Here is a 19,133-nt window from a genome sequence, read left to right as displayed (position 1 = left end):
GTGTGCACCACGCACCAGGCCTCCAGTGCGTCAGCCCAGTCCAGCTCGTCCTGCTCCTGCTCCTCGCACTAGCCCTGTGGTACATGTCCCTAGTCTGACGCTTCCTAAGCCAGCCCCACGCATCAGGCCTTCAGTGCGCAGTCCCCGTCCAGAGCTTCCGGCAACAGTGCCTCGTCCAGAACTTCCGGCGACAGTGCCTCGTCCAGAGCGTCCGGCGACAGTGCCTCATCCAGAGCGTCCGGCGACAGTGCCTCGTCCAGAGTGTCCGGCGACAGTGCCTCGTCCAGAGTGTCCGGCGACAGTGCCTCGTCCAGAGTGTCCGGCGACAGTGCCTCGTCCAGAGTGTCCGGCGACAGTGCCTCGTCCAGGTGTCCGGCGACAGTGCCTCGTCCAGGGTGTCCGGCGACAGTGCCCTGTCCAGAGCTTCCGGCGACAGTGCCCCGTAGAGAGACGGCCCACAGTCCGGAACCGAGAGAGACGGCCCACAGTCCGTTACCGAGAGAGACGGCCCACAGTCCGGAACCGAGAGAGTCGCCCTACAGTCCGGAATCGGCGCAGCCAGAGTCGCCCTACAGTCTGGAATCGGCGCAGCCAGAGTCGCCCTTCAGTCCAGAGCTCCCAGAGACGCCCTTCAGCCCGAGGTCTCCAGCGACGTGCATCAGCCCGAGGTCTCCAGCGACGCACATCAGTCCGAGGTCTTCAGCGATGCGCCATAGCCCAGAGACTTCGGGAGGGGTAAAATTTAATAAGTATTTAGCAGGGGTGGACAGGTTAGGTTGGGGAGTAAGGCCGGAGCCTGAGCCACCTACGTGGTGGGAGGTTGGGGAGGGGGGGAGTGTAGCACGGGAACCGTCGGTGACGGTGGCCACCCTCCCTTCCCTCTCTTTAGTTAGGATACATATTTTTTGGGGGGGTTTTGGGGTTTATATTTTTTTTGGTGTTTATTTTTTTGTGAGGTGTATCCGGGTCTGCACCTTTGGGGGGGGTACTGTCACGTCCTGACCAGTATAAGGGGTTATTTGCTATTGTAGTTTGGTCAGGACGTGGCAGGGGGTGTTTCTTTAGAGGGTTTTGGGGTTTGTTGGGCTATGTTCTATGTTAGTGTATTTCTATGTTTATCTAGTATGTCTAGTTCTATGTTTAGTTAACCTGTTTGGGATAGGGGGCAGTATTTTCACAGCCGGATAAAAAACGTACCGATTTAATCTGGTTATTACTCCTGCCCAGAAACTAGAATATGCATATAATTAGTAGATTTGGATAGAAAACACCCTAAAGTTTCTAAAACTGTTTGAATGGTGTCTGTGAGTATAACAGAACTCATACGGCAGGCCAAAACCTGAGAAGATTCTATACAGGAAGTGCCCTCTCTGACCATTTCTTGTCCTTCTATAGCCTCTTTATGGAAATTAGAGGATCTCTGCTGTAACGTGACATTTTCTAAGGCTCCCATAGGCTCTCAAAAGGCGCCAGAACGTGGAATGATAACTCTGCAGTCTCTGGGCGAAAAACAGTAGGGGTTTTGGAGAGTGGTACTTCTGAGAACAATGGCACTAGAGCGCGCGTGCATGTGACGACTCCATTTTCTTCTTTTAGTGTTTGAATGGATACAACATCTCCCGGTTGGAATATTATCGCTATTTTACGAGAAAAATCGCATAAAAATTGATTTTAAACAGCGTTTGACATGCTTCGAAGTACGGTAATGGAATATTTTTTAAATCTTTGTCACGAAACGCACCGGCGCGTCACCCTTCGGATAGTGATTTGAACGCACGAACAAAACGGAGCTATTTGGATATAACTATGGATTATTTGGAACCAAAACAACATTGGGTGTTGAAGTAGAAGTCCTGGGAGTGCATTCTGACGAAGAACAGCAAAGGTAATCCAATTTTTCTTATAGTAAATCTGAGTTTGGTGAGTGCCAAACTTGGTGGGTGTCAAAATAGCTAGCCATGATGGCCGGGCTATCTACTCAGAATATTGCAAAATGTGCTTTCACCGAAAAGCTATTTTAAAATCTGACACCGCGATTGCATAAAGGAGTTCTGTATCTATAATTCTTAAAATATTTGTTATGTTTTTTGTCAACGTTTATCGTGAGTAATTTAGTAAATTCACCGGAAGTTTTCGGTGGGTATGCTAGTTCTGAACAAAACATGCTAATGTAAAAAGCTGGTTTTTGATATAAATATGAACTTGATTGAACAAAACATGCATGTATTGTTTAACATAATGTCCTAGGAGGGTCATATGATGAAGATCATCAAAGATTAGTGCTGCATTTAGCTGTGGTTTTGGTTTTTGTGACATATATGCTAGCTTGAAAAATGGGTGTGTGATTATTTCTGGCTTGGTACTCTCCTGACGTAATCTAATGTTTTGCTTTCGTTGTAAAGCCTTTTTGAAATCGGACAATGTGGTTAGATAAAGGAGAGTCTTGTCTTTAAAATGGTGTAAAATAGTCATATGTTTGAAAAATTGACGTTTTTGCATTTTTGAGGTATTTGTAATTCGCGCCACTCTATACCGTTGGATATTGGTGAGGCTTTCCGCTAGCGGAACATCTGTCCCTAACAGGTTAATGGGGTTGACCTTCAATTGGAAGCAGCTGCTCCTAGTTGCTTCTAATTGAAGGTCCTATTTAAGAGGGGTGTTTTTCTGTGGGATTTTGTGGGTAGTTGTCTCCTGTTTTGTGTCTGTGCACCTGACAGGACTGTTTAGTGTCGTTCGTTGTTTTGTATACGTGTTTTGTTTGTTTTTCCTTCTTTTGATTTAATAAAGAAGATGAGTATACACGTTCCCGCTGCACCTTGGTCCAATCCTTACGACGCCCGTGACACACATACACACACACAGAGACACAGCTGTACAGAGAAACTATATACTTAGACAATGTTCTAATACAGAGACTGGTACAGTCAGTCCAGTGGAGGCTGGTGGGAGGAGCTATAGGAGCATGGGCTCATTGTAACATCTGGAAACCACATGTTTGACTCTGTTCCATTTGTTCCATTCCAGCCTTTATAATGTCCTCCTACAGCTCCCCCCACCAGCCTCCACTGAGCCAGTCAGTCATATATAGTCATGTCCTATCAACAGCTCGGGGTACAGTGAGACAGTGACTCCTACCTTGGTGCTGGATGAGAGTGATAGCAGGAGGTTGGGGATGGTTGCTCCTGGCGTCTGCCTGGTTTGGATGTTGTGTTAGATCTCCCTCTCTCTCAGTCGCTCTTCCTTCTGGTCTGGAGGACTCTGTCTCTGGGGGACACATCTCCCTGTCCCTGCCTGCTGGTCCAGTACCTCTTCCCTCTGGTCTGGAGGACTCTGTCTCTGGGGGACACATCTCCCTGTCCCTGCCTGCTGGTCTAGAGGACTCTGTCTCTGGGGGACACATCTCCCTGTCCCTGCCTGCTGGTCTGGAGGACTCTGTCTCTGGGGGACACATCTCCCTGTCCCTGCCTGCTGGTCTGGAGGACTCTGTCTCTGGGGGACACATCTCCCTGTCCCTGCCTGCTGGTCTGGAGGACTCTGTCTCTGGGGGACACATCTCCCTGTCCCTGCCTGCTGGTCCAGCACTGATGGAAGAGCTAGAAGATACAGTGTTTAATCTGCTGTTGCTGGTAGCAGTGTCCTTCACCCAGTCCCTCACTGGGTCAATATTAGAATTCTGGGTCTGGTTGGGAAGTCCCATGCTCCAATGCCTGGGTCCAGCTTGTGTAACAGTAACAGTCTCTGGGCTCCAATGCCTGGGTCCAGCTTGTGTAACAGTTAGAGTCTCTGGGCTCCAATGCCTGGGTCCAGCTTGTATAACAGTTACAGTCTCTGGGCTCCAAGGCCTGGGTCCAGCTTGTGTAACAGTTACAGTCTCTGGGCTCCAATGCCTGGGTCCAGCTTGTGTAACAGTTACAGTCTCTGGGCTCCAATGCCTGGGTCCAGCTTGTGTAACAGTTAGAGTCTCTGGGCTCCAATGCCTGGGTCCAACTTGTGTAACAGTTACAGTCTCTGGGCTCAAATGCCTGGGTCCAGCTTGTGTAACAGTTACAGTCTCTGGGCTCCAATGCCTGGGTCCAACTTGTGTAACAGTTACAGTCTCTGGGTTCCAATGCCTGGGTCCAGCTTGTGTAACAGTTACAGTCTCTGGGCTCCAATGCCTGGGTCCAGCTTGTGTAACAGTTACAGTCTCTGGGCTCCAATGCCTGGGTCCAGCTTGTGTAACAGTTACAGTCTCTGGGCTCCAATGCCTGGGTGCAGCTTGTGTAACAGTTACAGTCTCTGGGCTCAAATGCCTGGGTCCAGCTTGTGTAACAGTACCAGTCTCTGGGACCGGCCATGGCTCTGTCGGGTCAGTGTGACCAAACACATTAGCATAGCAGCATACTGGTCTCCTGGCTCTATCCCGAGCCCATCTCTCTTCGCCTCCTCTCTCTCCACCAACCGTCTCTTTGGAAGAGGGAGAAGGGGGGTTGATGAGCAGCATCAGGGTAGACTTCTGTATTGGCTTCCCTCCACCTCTGCTTCCCTCTGGGTCCCTAAGGGCAACTGTAGTGGTTGAGGTGAACTTGTTAGGAGTCACGAACAGAGCAGAGTTGTGCCTGTCTATCCTGTCCATAGATGATTCTAGAAGGTACTGGGAGGGAGGGGTACTCTGGAGTGACTCCATAGAGTTCATGGGTGAATTCATGACTCCTTGTTGCCACGGGGAGTTGTGTTTGTATGCTGTGTAGCTGTGTGTGTACTCTGACGGCGTACTGCTGCTGTCCCCACCACTGGCATCCTGACCTGGGCTGTATACTCCCTCTGTGTAACTGTGTGTGTACTCTGACGGCGTACTGCTGCTGTCCCCACCACTGGCATCCTGTCCTGGGCTGTATACTCCCTCTGTGTAACTGTGTGTGTACTCTGACGGTGTACTGCTGCTGTCCCCACCACTGGCATCCTGACCTGGGCTGTAGCTCTCTCTGTGCTCTGTCACTTTTATGATGGTGGCTTTTCTCCTGTGAACCACTGTGCCCTGATCATTTGGTTGGTCACCTGACACAGATGAACCAGGGCTTTGCCTTCCGTTCAGTCGGTTGACAGGTTCAGAGTTCATCCTTCTGTGCTCGGTCACTTTCACTATGGTGGCGGTGGTCTTTCTCCTGAGGGTGACAGGGGTGGAGCTGGGGTCGTTGTCGATGGAGTGGTGATGATGGACCTGGTCCTGCTGGGTGACAGAGGTGCAGGTGGTGGAGAGTCTGGCCTGGTTTGTGTGGTAGCTCTGGGGTCTGGGGGTTTTATAGCCTGGGACCCTGGCTTCGTCAGAGTGGTAGCTCTGGAGACTGGGGGTTTTATAGCCTGGGACCCTGGCCTCGTCAGAGTGGTAACTCTGGGGGCTGGGGGCTTTATAGCCTGGGATCCTGGCTTCGTCAGAGTGGTAGCTCTGGGGCCTGGGGGTTTTATAGCCTGGGACCCTGGCCTCGTCAGAGTGGTAGCTCTGGGGCCTGGGGGTTTTATAGCCTGGGATCCTGGCTTCGTCAGAGTGGTAGCTCTGGGGCCTGGGGGTTTTATAGCCTGGGACCCTGGCCTCGTCAGAGTGGTAGCTCTGGGGGCTGGGGGCTTTATAGCCTGGGACCCTGGCCTCGTCAGAGTTGTAGCTCTGGGGCCTGGGGGTTTTATAGCCTGGGACCCTGGCCTCGTCAGAGTGGTAGCTCTGGGGTCTGGGGGCTCTAGATCCAGGGAGGCTTGCCGTCCTGGAGATCTTCTTGGAGGCGATAGTGATGGAGGAGAAGGCTGGTTTAGTTGTCTTCAGGACCATGGTAGTACCTGTAGTGGTCCCAGGGGTCGGGGGTGATACTACCCCAGCAGGAGAAGGTTGTGGAAGACTACTTGTTCTTTTGTGTAGAGAGGTTGCTCTGTAAGGCTCTGAGCTGGTTCTATAAGGAGTTAACTCAGCGTGTGAGGGTTTCTGTTGGACGCTGTTTGTCCTACATAGAGGATTGTTGCTCCTGTACGCTGCAGATTTGGTTCCAGAGGGGGTAACCTCAGTGTGTGAAGGCTGTTGGTTGTTGCTGGTTGTCCTGTGTAGAGGGCTCATCTTGGCAGGCTCAGAGTTATTGTTAGCCCCAGGGAGGGTGTTGGTAGACTGGGTAGGAGTCCCACTACCACTGAGGTGTGATGTCCTGTTAGCCCAACTTCTCCTCTGATCCTGCCAACCTAAAGACCTGTTGTCCCTCTCCCTTGGTACTGAGCTTTCCTTGCCTGAGACCTGTGGGAAAGGAGAAGAAGAGAGAGAAGAAGAAGAAGGAGAAGAGAGAAGAGATAAGGGAGAAGAAGAAGAGAAGGATAACAATAATGTAGATTAGGCAACTTCATAATGTTTTAGATAAACCACTACCTGTTTCAGGTGTCTTCATAATGTGTTAGTTAAACCACTATCTGTTTCAGGTGTCTTCATAATGTGTTAGATAAACCACTATCTGTTTCAGGTGTCTTCATAATGTGTTAGATAAACCACTATCTGTATCAGGTGTCTTCATAATGTGTTAGTTAAACCACTACCTGTTTCAGGTGTCTTCATAATGTGTTAGATAAACCACTATCTGTTTCAGGTGTCTTCATAATGTGTTAGTTAAACCACTACCTGTTTCAGGTGTCTTCATAATGTGTTAGTTAAACCACTATCTGTTTCAGGTGTCTTCATAATGTGTTAGTTAAACCACTACCTGTTTCAGGTGTCTTCATAATGTGTTAGTTAAACCACTATCTGTATCAGGTGTCTTCATAATGTGTTAGTTAAACCACTATCTGTTTCAGGTGTCTTCATAATGTGTTAGTTAAACCACTACCTGTTTCAGGTGTCTTCATAATGTGTTAGTTAAACCACTACCTGTTTCAGGTGTCTTCATAATGTGTTAGTTAAACCACTACCTGTTTCAGGTGTCTTCATAATGTGTTAGTTAAACCACTACCTGTTTCAGGTGTCTTCATAATGTGTTAGTTAAACCACTACCTGTTTCAGGTGTCTTCATAATGTGTTAGTTAAACCACTACCTGTTTCAGGTGTCTTCATAATGTGTTAGATAAACCACTACCTGTTTCAGGTGTCTTCATAATGTGTTAGTTAAACCACTACCTGTTTCAGGTGTCTTCATAATGTGTTAGATAAACCACTATCTGTTTCAGGTGTCTTCATAATGTGTTAGTTAAACCACTACCTGTATCAGGTGTCTTCATAATGTGTTAGTTAAACCACTACCTGTTTCAGGTGTCTTCATAATGTGTTAGTTAAACCACTATCTGTTTCAGGTGTCTTCATAATGTGTTAGTTAAACCACTATCTGTTTCAGGTGTCTTCATAATGTGTTAGTTAAACCACTACCTGTTTCAGGTGTCTTCATAATGTGTTAGTTAAACCACCACCTGTTTCAGGTGTCTTCATAATGTGTTAGTTAAACCACTACCTGTTTCAGGTGTCTTCATAATGTGTTAGTTAAACCACTATCTGTTTCAGGTGTCTTCATAATGTGTTAGTTAAACCACTACCTGTTTCAGGTGTCTTCATAATGTGTTAGATAAACCACTATCTGTTTCAGTTGTCTTCATAATGTGTTAGTTAAACCACTATCTGTTTCAGGTGTCTTCATAATGTGTTAGATAAACCACTACCTGTTTCAGGTGTCTTCATAATGTGTTAGTTAAACCACTACCTGTTTCAGGTGTCTTCATAATGTGTTAGTTAAACCACTACCTGTTTCAGGTGTCTTCATAATGTGTTAGTTAAACCACTACCTGTTTCAGGTGTCTTCATAATGTGTTAGTTAAACCACTACCTGTTTCAGGTGTCTTCATAATGTGTTAGTTAAACCACTATCTGTTTCAGGTGTCTTCATAATGTGTTAGTTAAACCACTACCTGTTTCAGGTGTCTTCATAATGTGTTAGTTAAACCACTATCTGTTTCAGGTGTCTTCATAATGTGTTAGTTAAACCACTACCTGTTTCAGGTGTCTTCATAATGTGTTAGTTAAACCACTACCTGTTTCAGGTGTCTTCATAATGTGTTAGTTAAACCACTACCTGTTTCAGGTGTCTTCATAATGTGTTAGTTAAACCACTACCTGTTTCAGGTGTCTTCATAATGTGTTAGTTAAACCACTATCTGTATCAGGTGTCTTCATAATGTGTTAGTTAAACCACTACCTGTTTCAGGTGTCTTCATAATGTGTTAGATAAACCACTACCTGTTTCAGGTGTCTTCATAATGTGTTAGTTAAACCACTACCTGTTTCAGGTGTCTTCATAATGTGTTAGTTAAACCACTACCTGTTTCAGGTGTCTTCATAATGTGTTAGTTAAACCACTACCTGTTTCAGGTGTCTTCATAATGTGTTAGTTAAACCACTACCTGTTTCAGGTGTCTTCATAATGTGTTAGTTAAACCACTACCTGTTTCAGGTGTCTTCATAATGTGTTAGTTAAACCACTACCTGTTTCAGGTGTCTTCATAATGTGTTAGTTAAACCACTACCTGTTTCAGGTGTCTTCATAATGTGTTAGTTAAACCACTATCTGTATCAGGTGTCTTCATAATGTGTTAGTTAAACCACTACCTGTTTCAGGTGTCTTCATAATGTGTTAGTTAAACCACTATCTGTTTCAGGTGTCTTCATAATGTGTTAGTTAAACCACCTGTTTCAGGTGTCTTCATAATGTGTTAGTTAAACCACTACCTGTTTCAGGTGTCTTCATAATGTGTTAGTTAAACCACTACCTGTTTCAGGTGTCTTCATAATGTGTTAGTTAAACCACTACCTGTTTCAGGTGTCTTCATAATGTGTTAGTTAAACCACTATCTGTATCAGGTGTCTTCATAATGTGTTAGTTAAACCACTACCTGTTTCAGGTGTCTTCATAATGTGTTAGTTAAACCACTACCTGTTTCAGGTGTCTTCATAATGTGTTAGTTAAACCACTACCTGTTTCAGGTGTCTTCATAATGTGTTAGTTAAACCACTACCTGTTTCAGGTGTCTTCATAATGTGTTAGTTAAACCACTACCTGTTTCAGGTGTCTTCATAATGTGTTAGTTAAACCACTACCTGTTTCAGGTGTCTTCATAATGTGTTAGATAAACCACTACCTGTTTCAGGTGTCTTCATAATGTGTTAGTTAAACCACTACCTGTTTCAGGTGTCTTCATAATGTGTTAGTTAAACCACTACCTGTTTCAGGTGTCTTCATAATGTGTTAGTTAAACCACTATCTGTATCAGGTGTCTTCATAATGTGTTAGTTAAACCACTACCTGTTTCAGGTGTCTTCATAATGTGTTAGTTAAACCACTATCTGTTTCAGGTGTCTTCATAATGTGTTAGTTAAACCACTACCTGTTTCAGGTGTCTTCATAATGTGTTAGTTAAACCACTACCTGTTTCAGGTGTCTTCATAATGTGTTAGTTAAACCACTACCTGTTTCAGGTGTCTTCATAATGTGTTAGTTAAACCACTATCTGTTTCAGGTGTCTTCATAATGTGTTAGTTAAACCACTACCTGTTTCAGGTGTCTTCATAATGTGTTAGTTAAACCACTACCTGTTTCAGGTGTCTTCATAATGTGTTAGATAAACCACTACCTGTTTCAGGTGTCTTCATAATGTGTTAGTTAAACCACTATCTGTTTCAGGTGTCTTCATAATGTGTTAGATAAACCACTATCTGTTTCAGGTGTCTTCATAATGTGTTAGTTAAACCACTACCTGTTTCCGGTATCTTCATAATGTGTTAGTTTATCTGAAACAGGAGGGTTCACTCATCATAATTATATAATGTTATGTTGTACCAACAAAAACGTTGTTGTTGTTGTGGTGGTTGTTGTGGTGGTTGTGGTGGTTGTTGTTTTTGTTGTTGTGGTTGTGGTTGTTGAGATTGTTGAGGTTGTGGTTGTGGTTGGGGTTGGGGTTGTTGTGGTTGTTGTGGTTGTTGTTTTGGTGGTTGTTTTTGTTGTTGTTGTTGTTGTTGTGGTTGTTGTTGTGGTTGTGGTGGTTGTTGTTTTTGTTGTTGTGGTTGTGGTTGTTGAGAATGTTGAGGTTGTGGTTGTGGTTGGGGTTGGGGTTGTTGTGGTTGTTGTGGTTGTTGTTTTGGTGGTTGTTTTTGTTGTTGTTGTTGTTGTTGTTGTTGTGGTTGTTGTTGTGGTTGTTGTGGTTGTTGTTTTGGTGGTTGTTTTTGTTGTTGTTGTGGTAGTTGTTGTTGTGGTTGTTGTTGTTGTTGTGGTGGTTGTTGTGGTTGTTGCTGTTGTGGTTGTTGTTGTTGTTGTGGTTGTTGTGGTTGTTGTTGTTGTGGTTGTTGTTATGGTGGTGGTTGTTGTTGTTGTGGTTGTTGTTGTTGTTGTTGTTGAAAGCCAACTCTGCCTTTCAGTGATAACTTAAGCTTGCTGTTTGTACTGTTATCATATGACAGCCTCTCCGCATGCTCAACAATGGCTGATTGCTTTCTCTTGTCTTACTAACTTGGGGCATTTTATGTGGCACAATAACTGTGTGTGTCAGTGGTTAGTACCTAAGGCTTCTTCTTATTTGGCTGTCATATGATTGTCTCTCCCCATGCTTAACAACAGCCACAGCAGCAAACAGAGCCAGCAGACAGCAAGCACAGCCAGCAGACAGGAAGCAGAGCCAGCACACAGCAAGCAGAGCCAGCAGACAGCAAACAGAGCCAGCAGACAGGAAGCAGAGCCAGCAGAAGGGAAGCAGAGCCAGCACACAGCAAGCAGAGCCAGCACACAGCAAGCAGAGCCAGCACAAACCAAGCAGAGTCAGCAGACAGCAAACAGAGCCAGCTCACAGGAAGCAGAGCCAGCACACAGGAAGCAGAGCCAGCAGACAGGAAGCAGAGCCAGCACACAGCAGGGCTAAAAGCCCATCCCCTCTTCGGATGTAACAATGAGCCACTAGCTATCTTGAACACAACTGTTGAAGCCGAGGATCTTTAGAAACATGTCCAAGCCGGAGGGCTAAGAAAACAGTCCTGCATTCCAGACAGACAGAGTCAGAGGGTGTTTGTCATGTGGTGTATTGAGGCCCTGCGATAGCATCCGGTCTATGATACCTCTTCAAATAGTATCTTTATTAATCCCACAGCACAGCCTTTACACAAACTACAGCCTGGGGTGGTCTAGTGGTTACTGGCTCTGCCTTCAGAACAGATACATGCCAGGTTTGAATCCAACACACACCTTTCTAATGTGTCCTCTCTCCTTCATTTCCCATCTCTCTTCACTGCCTCTGGGGTGTTAGAACAGACAATGGACAACACAGTATCCATTATCTGTACTGTATGTATACCCTTAAAGACATGTCCCAGATCAGTTACCTGGTGCTGAGTACTGAGAGAAGGAGCCTGATCAGTTACCTGGTGTTGAGTACTGGGAGAAGGAGCCTGATCAGTTACCTGGTGTTGAGTACTGGGAGAAGGAGCCTGGTCAGTTACCTGGTGTTGAGTACTGGGAGAAGGAGCCTGATCAGTTACCTGGTGTTGAGTACTGGGAGAAGGAGCCTGATCAGTTACCTGGTGTTGAGTACTGGGAGAAGGAGCCTGATCAGTTACCTGGTGTTGAGTACTGGGAGAAGGAGCCTGATCAGTTACCTGGTGTTGAGTACTGGGAGAAGGAGCCTGATCAGTTACCTGGTGTTGAGTACTGGGAGAAGGAGCCTGATCAGTTACCTGGTGTTGAGTACTGGGAGAAGGAGCCTGATCAGTTACCTGGTGTTGAGTACTGGGAGAAGGAGCCTGATCAGTTACCTGGTGTTGAGTACTGGGAGAAGGAGCCTGATCAGTTACCTGGTGTTGAGTACTGGGAGAAGGAGCCTGATCAGTTACCTGGTGTTGAGTACTGGGAGAAGGAGCCTGATCAGTTACCTGGTGTTGAGTACTGGGAGAAGGAGCCTGATCAGTTACCTGGTGTTGAGTACTGGGAGAAGGAGCCTGATCAGTTACCTGGTGTTGAGTACTGGGAGAAGGAGCCTGGTCAGTTACCTGGTATTGAGTACTGGGAGAAGGAGCCTGATCAGTTACCTGGTGTTGAGTACTGGGAGAAGGAGCCTGGTCAGTTACCTGGTGTTGAGTACTGGGAGAAGGAGCCTGATCAGTTACCTGGTGTTGAGTACTGGGAGAAGGAGCCTGATCAGTTACCTGGTGTTGAGTACTGGGAGAAGGAGCCTGATCAGTTACCTGGTGTTGAGTACTGGGAGAAGGAGCCTGATCAGTTACCTGGTATTGAGTACTGGGAGAAGGAGCCTGATCAGTTACCTGGTATTGAGTACTGGGAGAAGGAGCCTGATCAGTTACCTGGCGGTGAGTACTGGGAGAAGGAGCCTGGTCAGTTACCTGGTGTTGAGTACTGGGAGAAGGAGCCTGATCAGTTACCTGGTGTTGAGTACTGGCAGAAGGAGCCTGATCAGTTACCTGGTGTTGAGTACTGGGAGAAGGAGCCTGGTCAGTTACCTGGTGTTGAGTACTGGGAGAAGAAGCCTGATCAGTTACCTGGTGTTGAGACCTGGGAGAAGGAGCCTGGTCAGTTACCTGGTGTTGAGTACTGGGAGAAGGATCCTGATCAGTTACCTGGTGTTGAGTACTGGGAGAAGGATCCTGATCAGTTACCTGGTGTTGAGTACTGGGAGAAGGAGCCTGATCAGTAACCTGGTGGTGAGTACTGGGAGAAGGAGCCTGATCAGTTACCTGGTATTGAGTACTGGGAGAAGGAGCCTGATCAGTTACCTGGTGGTGAGTACTGGGAGAAGGAGCCTGATCAGTTACCTGGTGTTGAGTACTGGGAGAAGGAGCCTGATCAGTTACCTGGTGTTCAGTACTGGGAGAAGGAGCCTGATCAGTTACCTGGTATTGAGTACTGGGAGAAGGAGCCTGATCAGTTACCTGGTATTGAGTACTGGGAGAAGGAGCCTGATCAGTTACCTGGCGGTGAGTACTGGGAGAAGGAGCCTTGTCAGTTACCTGGTGTTGAGTACTGGGAGAAGGAGCCTGATCAGTTACCTGGTGTTGAGTACTGGGAGAAGGAGCCTGATCAGTTACCTGGTGTTGAGTACTGGGAGAAGGAGCCTGGTCAGTTACCTGGTGTTGAGTACTGGGAGAAGGAGCCTGATCAGTTACCTGGTGTTGAGTACTGGGAGAAGGAGCCTGATCAGTTACCTGGTGTTGAGTACTGGGAGAAGGAGCCTGATCAGTAACCTGGTGGTGAGTACTGGGAGAAGGAGCCTGATCAGTTACCTGGCGGTGAGTACTGGGAGAAGGAGCCTGATCAGTTACCTGGTGTTGAGTACTGGGAGAAGGAGCCTGAACAGTAACCTGGTGGTGAGTACTGGGAGAAGGAGCCTGATCAGTTACCTGGTGTTGAGTACTGGGAGAAGGAGCCTGGTCAGTTACCTGGTGTTGAGTACTGGGAGAAGGAGCCTGGTCAGTTACCTGGTATTGAGTACTGGGAGAAGGAGCCTGATCAGTTACCTGGTGGTGAGTACTGGGAGAAGGAGCCTGGTCAGTTACCTGGTGTTGAGTACTGGGAGAAGGAGCCTGGTCAGTTACCTGGTGTTGAGTACTGGGAGAAGGAGCCTGATCAGTTACCTGGTGTTGAGTACTGGGAGAAGGAGCCTGATCAGTAACCTGGTGGTGAGTACTGGGAGAAGGAGCCTGATCAGTTACCTGGCGGTGAGTACTGGGAGAAGGAGCCTGATCAGTTACCTGGTGTTGAGTACTGGGAGAAGGAGCCTGAACAGTAACCTGGTGGTGAGTACTGGGAGAAGGAGCCTGATCAGTTACCTGGTGTTGAGTACTGGGAGAAGGAGCCTGGTCAGTTACCTGGTGTTGAGTACTGGGAGAAGGAGCCTGGTCAGTTACCTGGTGTTGAGTACTGGGAGAAGGAGCCTGATCAGTTACCTGGTGTTGAGTACTGGGAGAAGGAGCCTGGTCAGTTACCTGGTGTTGAGTACTGGGAGAAGGAGCCTGGTCAGTTACCTGGTGGTGAGTACTGGGAGAAGGAGCCTGGTCAGTTACCTGGTGTTGAGTACTGGGAGAAGGAGCCTGGTCAGTTACCTGGTATTGAGTACTGGGAGAAGGAGCCTGATCAGTTACCTGGTGGTGAGTACTGGGAGAAGGAGCCTGGTCAGGAAGCCACCTCGTTCTGAGCCCCACAGTGTTAATGCTGGGTTGACTCCACTCCACTTTCTCCACCTCTCCCTCTGTGTGTCAAGAAACAATAACTTAATCAGAAGGTTGCATGTTTATATCACGTCGGGGTCATGTCATTTTAGGGGCGGCAGGTAGCCTAGTGGTTAGAGTGGAGGGGCGGCAGGTAGCCTAGTGGTTAGAGTGGAGGGGCGGCAGGTAGCCTAGTGGTTAGAGCGTTGGGCCAGTAACCAAAAGGTTGCTGGATTGAATCCCCAGAGCTGACATGGTAAAAGTTTGTTATTCTGCCCCTGAACAAGACAGTTAACCCACTGTTCCCCGTTAGGCCGTCATTATAAATAAGAATTTGTTCTTAACTGACTTGCCTAGTTAAATAAAAGGTTGTGACTCACTGTGACTCATAAACACACCTTGACATTACTCTGCTGACGTTATTAATAAAGGATGTTGGCGTTGTAGAGCGATGAGGTGGATCTTTCACCACCACCACCCTCTTCAGCGTCGAGTCATGACAACATGGGTTCATACACACACTGACGGAAACCCGGATTGGCTGGGTCTCAACTTACTGATGATGTCACCACTCGTGATGGGACGGTTAGGAAGTCAGTATAACAGGAAAACACAACAACAACAAAACGGGTTGTCACTAGTAACCACCAATGATGTACACCATAAACCCTGGGATTGAAACACCTGAAACCCCACCTCTTTAAGGAATATCTGGGATAGGATAAAGTAATCCCCCCCCTCCAAAAGATATAGATGTACTATTGTAAAGTGGTTATTCCACTGGATATCATAAGTTGAATGCACCAATGTGTAAGTCGCTCTGGATAAGAGCGTCTGCTAAATGACGTAAATGTAAATGTGATTGCTGATGCTATGTATTGGCCAACGGGCGGCCATATTGGCTGTCCTCAGAAGAAGCTGCCCTTCATAGGAATGAATGGAATTATACAGTATTTCAACAACAACAAAAAAATCAAGGACAAAATTACATGTATTTAAGTAACATAAGAACTTACAAAAAAAGTATTATATATTAATATATTATTTGATTTAGAATGTTTATGTTTAGCTGACATGGTATAATTTAAAAGTATTAAAACCTCTAATAGTATAAGCCTGGGGAGTGGGTGGCAAATGTTGAGTTTGGCCATTACCTACCATAGCCCATAGAAACGCATTGAATAACACATTCATCAATGACAAAAAAAGACAGTCAAAATATAAATCATAAGGAATAAGGTTTTGAAGTGTCTGTCCTAAATTTAGGAGATATAAGAAAACCCAGGAAATAATATTAATATATTTGGACACGTATTAACACCTTGATTTGTTGGCACAAAACTACCTCCATACCTCCATTCATTTTATAAACTGGTTCCGGATTACCTTCAGACGAGGCCCGTGTTTAAACTGGTACCCGGATTACCTTCAGACGAGGCCCGTGTTTAAACTGGTACCCGGATTACCTTCAGACGAGGCCCGTGTTTAAACTGGTACCCGGATTACCTTCAGACGAGGCCCGTGTTTAACCTGGTACCCGGATTACCTTCAGACGAGGCCCGTGTTTAAACTGGTACCCCGGATTACCTTCAGACGAGGCCTGTGTTTTAACTGGTACCCGGATTACCTTCAGACGAGGCCCGTGTTTAACCTGGTACCCGGATTACCTTCAGACGAGGCCCGTGTTTAAACTGGTATCGGATTACCTTCAGACGAGGCCCGTGTTTAAGCTGGTACCCGGATTACCTTCAGACGAGGCCCGTGTTTAAACCTGGTACCGGATTACCTTCAGACGAGGCCCGTGTTTAAACCTGGTACCGGATTACCTTCAGACGAGGCCCGTGTTTAAACGGGCCGACATCGGGAGGATGCAGTGGATTGAAACACAGCCCATACAAAAAAACAGACATCTCTAGCTTTCAACCGATATGCCCAAGCCATGGAGGGAGGGAGAGAGGGAGAGAAAGGTGGGAGAGAGAAAGAGAAACAGAGAGAGATAGAGAGAGAGAGAAAGAGAAACAGAGAGAGAGAGAAGCAGAGAGAGAGAGAGAGAGAGAGACAGAGAGAAACAGAGAGAGAAGCAGAGAGAGAGAGAGAGAGAGAGAGACAGAGGCAGAGAGAGAGAGAGAGAGAGAGAGAGAGAGGCAGAGAGAGAGACAGAGAGAGGCAGAGAGAGAGAGACAGAGAGAGAAACAGAGAGAGAGAGAGAGAAGCAGAGAGAGAGAGAGACAGAGAGAGAGAGAGAGACAGAGAGAGGCAGAGAGAGAGAGAGAGACAGAGAGAGGCAGAGAGAGAGAGAAAGAGAGAGAGACACACAGACTAAACTTCTCGATCAAATAGTAAAACAGTCACTTTTGCAGGTGGGTGAAATGAGCCAATTATCTCAACACATCACAACCAAGCATGTGGATTGTCTCAAGTATCATTGATGACCATTCACGAAAAAAAGGCAGCGTCTGTTCACAATAAACTAGGTTAAAGTCTAAAGAGTCAATTCTATTAGTAAAACACAAGGTCTGATAATTATTCACATCACACAATGGTGAACATTGTTTCTATTGATACATTCTGGAGATGTCTTCATGACCCATGATGTGTCTCTCTCACATGAGATGTCTTCATGATGCTGGGTGATGGGTCTCTTGTCACGTCCTGACCATAGTAAGATGTGATTTTCTATGGTAGAGTAGGTCAGGGCGTGACATGGGGGTGTTTTGTGCTTTTCTATGTTTTCTATTTCTATGTTTAAGTTCTAGTTTTTCAATTTCTATGTTGTTGTTTTTTGGGGTTGATCTCCAATTGGAGGCAGCTGGTCCTCGTTACCTCTGATAGGAGATCATATTTAAGTAGGGGTTTTTCTTCCTGGGTTTTGTGGGTGATTATATCTTTTGAGTAGTGTTTATTTCTCTCTGCGTTACGGTTTGTTGTGTTTGTTATTCAAGTTATTTGTGTATCGCAACATTTCACGGAATAAATAAATATGTTGAACAACAACCATGCTGCACTTTGGTCCGATCCTTTATTCCGACAGCCGTGACCCCTGGAAAATACCGTGGAAAATACCCTGTAAAATACCCTGTAAAATACACTGTAAAATACCCTGTAAAATACCCTGTCAAATACCCTGTAAAATACCCTGTAAAATAGGATGCCATTTGGGACACAGACCAAGCTGTTGTTCTGACGGACCCTGAACCCATTACCATGGGGACAGGGCATTCTGATTCAGCACTAGAACAGAATATCTCATAATAATACTCCACATGAGGAGGGCTCTGAGAGGAGTGAAGAGAGATGTCTTCGTGATGCAGGGTGATGTGTCTCTCTCACATGAGATGTCTTCGTGATGCAGGGTGATGTGTCTCTCTCACATGAGATGTCTTCGTGATGCAGGGTGATGTGTCTCTCTCACATGAGATGTCTTCGTGATGCAGGGTGATGTGTCTCTCTCACATGAGATGTCTTCGTGATGCAGGGTGATGTGTCTCTCTCACATGAGATGTCTTCGTGATGCAGGGTGATGTGTCTCTCTCACATGAGATGTCTTCGTGATGCAGGGTGATGTGTCTCTCTCACATGAGATGTCTTCGTGACGCAGGGTGATGTGTCTCTCTCACATGAGATGTCTTCGTGATGCAGGGTGATGTGTCTCTCTCACATGAGATGTCTTCGTGACGCAGGGTGATGTGTCTCTCTCACATGAGATGTCTTCGTGATGCAGGGTGATGTGTCTCTCTCACATGAGATGTCTTCGTGATGCAGGGTGATGTATCTCTCTCAGATGATATGGCAAAGTCAAGGTTTTAATTCGACCCTTACCTATTATCTTCCGTGGGACTGCATCATATGTGTAATAGTGAACCACATTCTGCGTGTGTGTGTAGGGTTGCAAAATTAAGGTAAATATCCCAAAGTTCCCAGACGACCCAGCTGTTATGAGCGTGGGTGAAGACTTTTTTGACTATACATACCTACAGGTTTGATCACGTTGCCCTTGACAGGATTCTTCCGGAAGGTAGGGGTAATGGCCGGTTTTAGTCTCACCTGTAAAAAAAAATCACAACAAACACGGAATTTGACTGAAGGTCAAAACAAATGACATCACTTGTATGACACCCTTTAGTTCTTTATTGTTTTATGGTCCCCTAGTATCAGTCTACCCATTACATCATCATGAGGATCACAGGAAACAACCAATGAGTACGTGTATCTACCACTACTACAAGGTGAGACATGAGGACGTGTCTCTACCACTACTACAAGGTGAGACATGAGGACGTGTCTCTACCACTACTACAAGGTGAGACATGAGGACGTGTCTCTACCACTACTACAAGGTGGGACATGAGGACGTGTCTCTAACACTACTACAAGGTGAGACATGAGGACGTGTCTCTACCACTACTACAAGGTGGGACATGAGGACGTGTCTATAACCACTACTACAAGGTGAGACATGAGGACGTGTCTCTACCACTACTACAAGGTGGGACATGAGGACGTGTCTATAACCACTACTACAAGGTGAGACATGAGGATGTGTCTCTACCACTACTACAAGGTGAGACATGAGGACGTGTCTCTAACACTACTACAAGGTGAGACATGAGGACGTGTCTCTAACACTACAACAAGGTGAGACATGAGGATGTGTATCTACCACTACTACAAGGTGGGACATGAGGACGTGTCTATAACCAGTACTACAAGGTGAGACATGAGGACGTGTCTCTACCACTACTACAAGGTGAGACATGAGGACGTGTATCTACCACTACTACAAGGTGAGACATGAGGACGTGTCTCTACCACTACTACAAGGTGAGACATGAGGACGTGTCTCTACCACTACTACAAGGTGAGACATGAGGACGTGTCTCTACCACTACTACAAGGTGAGACATGAGGATGTGTCTCTAACCACTACTACAAGGTGAGACATGAGGAC

The 19,133-nt window shown here is 46.3% G+C and overlaps 1 protein-coding gene across 1 annotated transcript in view; it reads right to left on the bottom strand.

Annotated features, from left to right (window-relative positions):
• The window catches only part of LOC106577386 (uncharacterized), a 41,706-nt gene extending 23,480 nt beyond the window's left edge, over positions 1–18,226 (bottom strand). The window contains exons 1-3 of the mRNA XM_045701158.1: positions 18,157–18,226; positions 14,120–14,226; positions 3,136–6,250 (exon numbers count right to left, since the gene is read on the bottom strand). Coding sequence (XP_045557114.1) covers positions 3,136–6,079 — 2,944 coding nt within the window. The 5' untranslated portion in view covers positions 6,080–6,250; positions 14,120–14,226; positions 18,157–18,226. The remainder of the gene's footprint in view (positions 1–3,135; positions 6,251–14,119; positions 14,227–18,156) is intronic.
• Positions 18,227–19,133: the final 907 nt, after the last annotated feature.

The sequence above is a fragment of the Salmo salar genome, chromosome ssa18 (genome assembly GCF_905237065.1).
Source record: "Salmo salar chromosome ssa18, Ssal_v3.1, whole genome shotgun sequence".
Lineage (NCBI taxonomy): Eukaryota > Metazoa > Chordata > Actinopteri > Salmoniformes > Salmonidae > Salmo > Salmo salar.
This window is presented reverse-complemented; position numbering and strand designations above follow the sequence as displayed.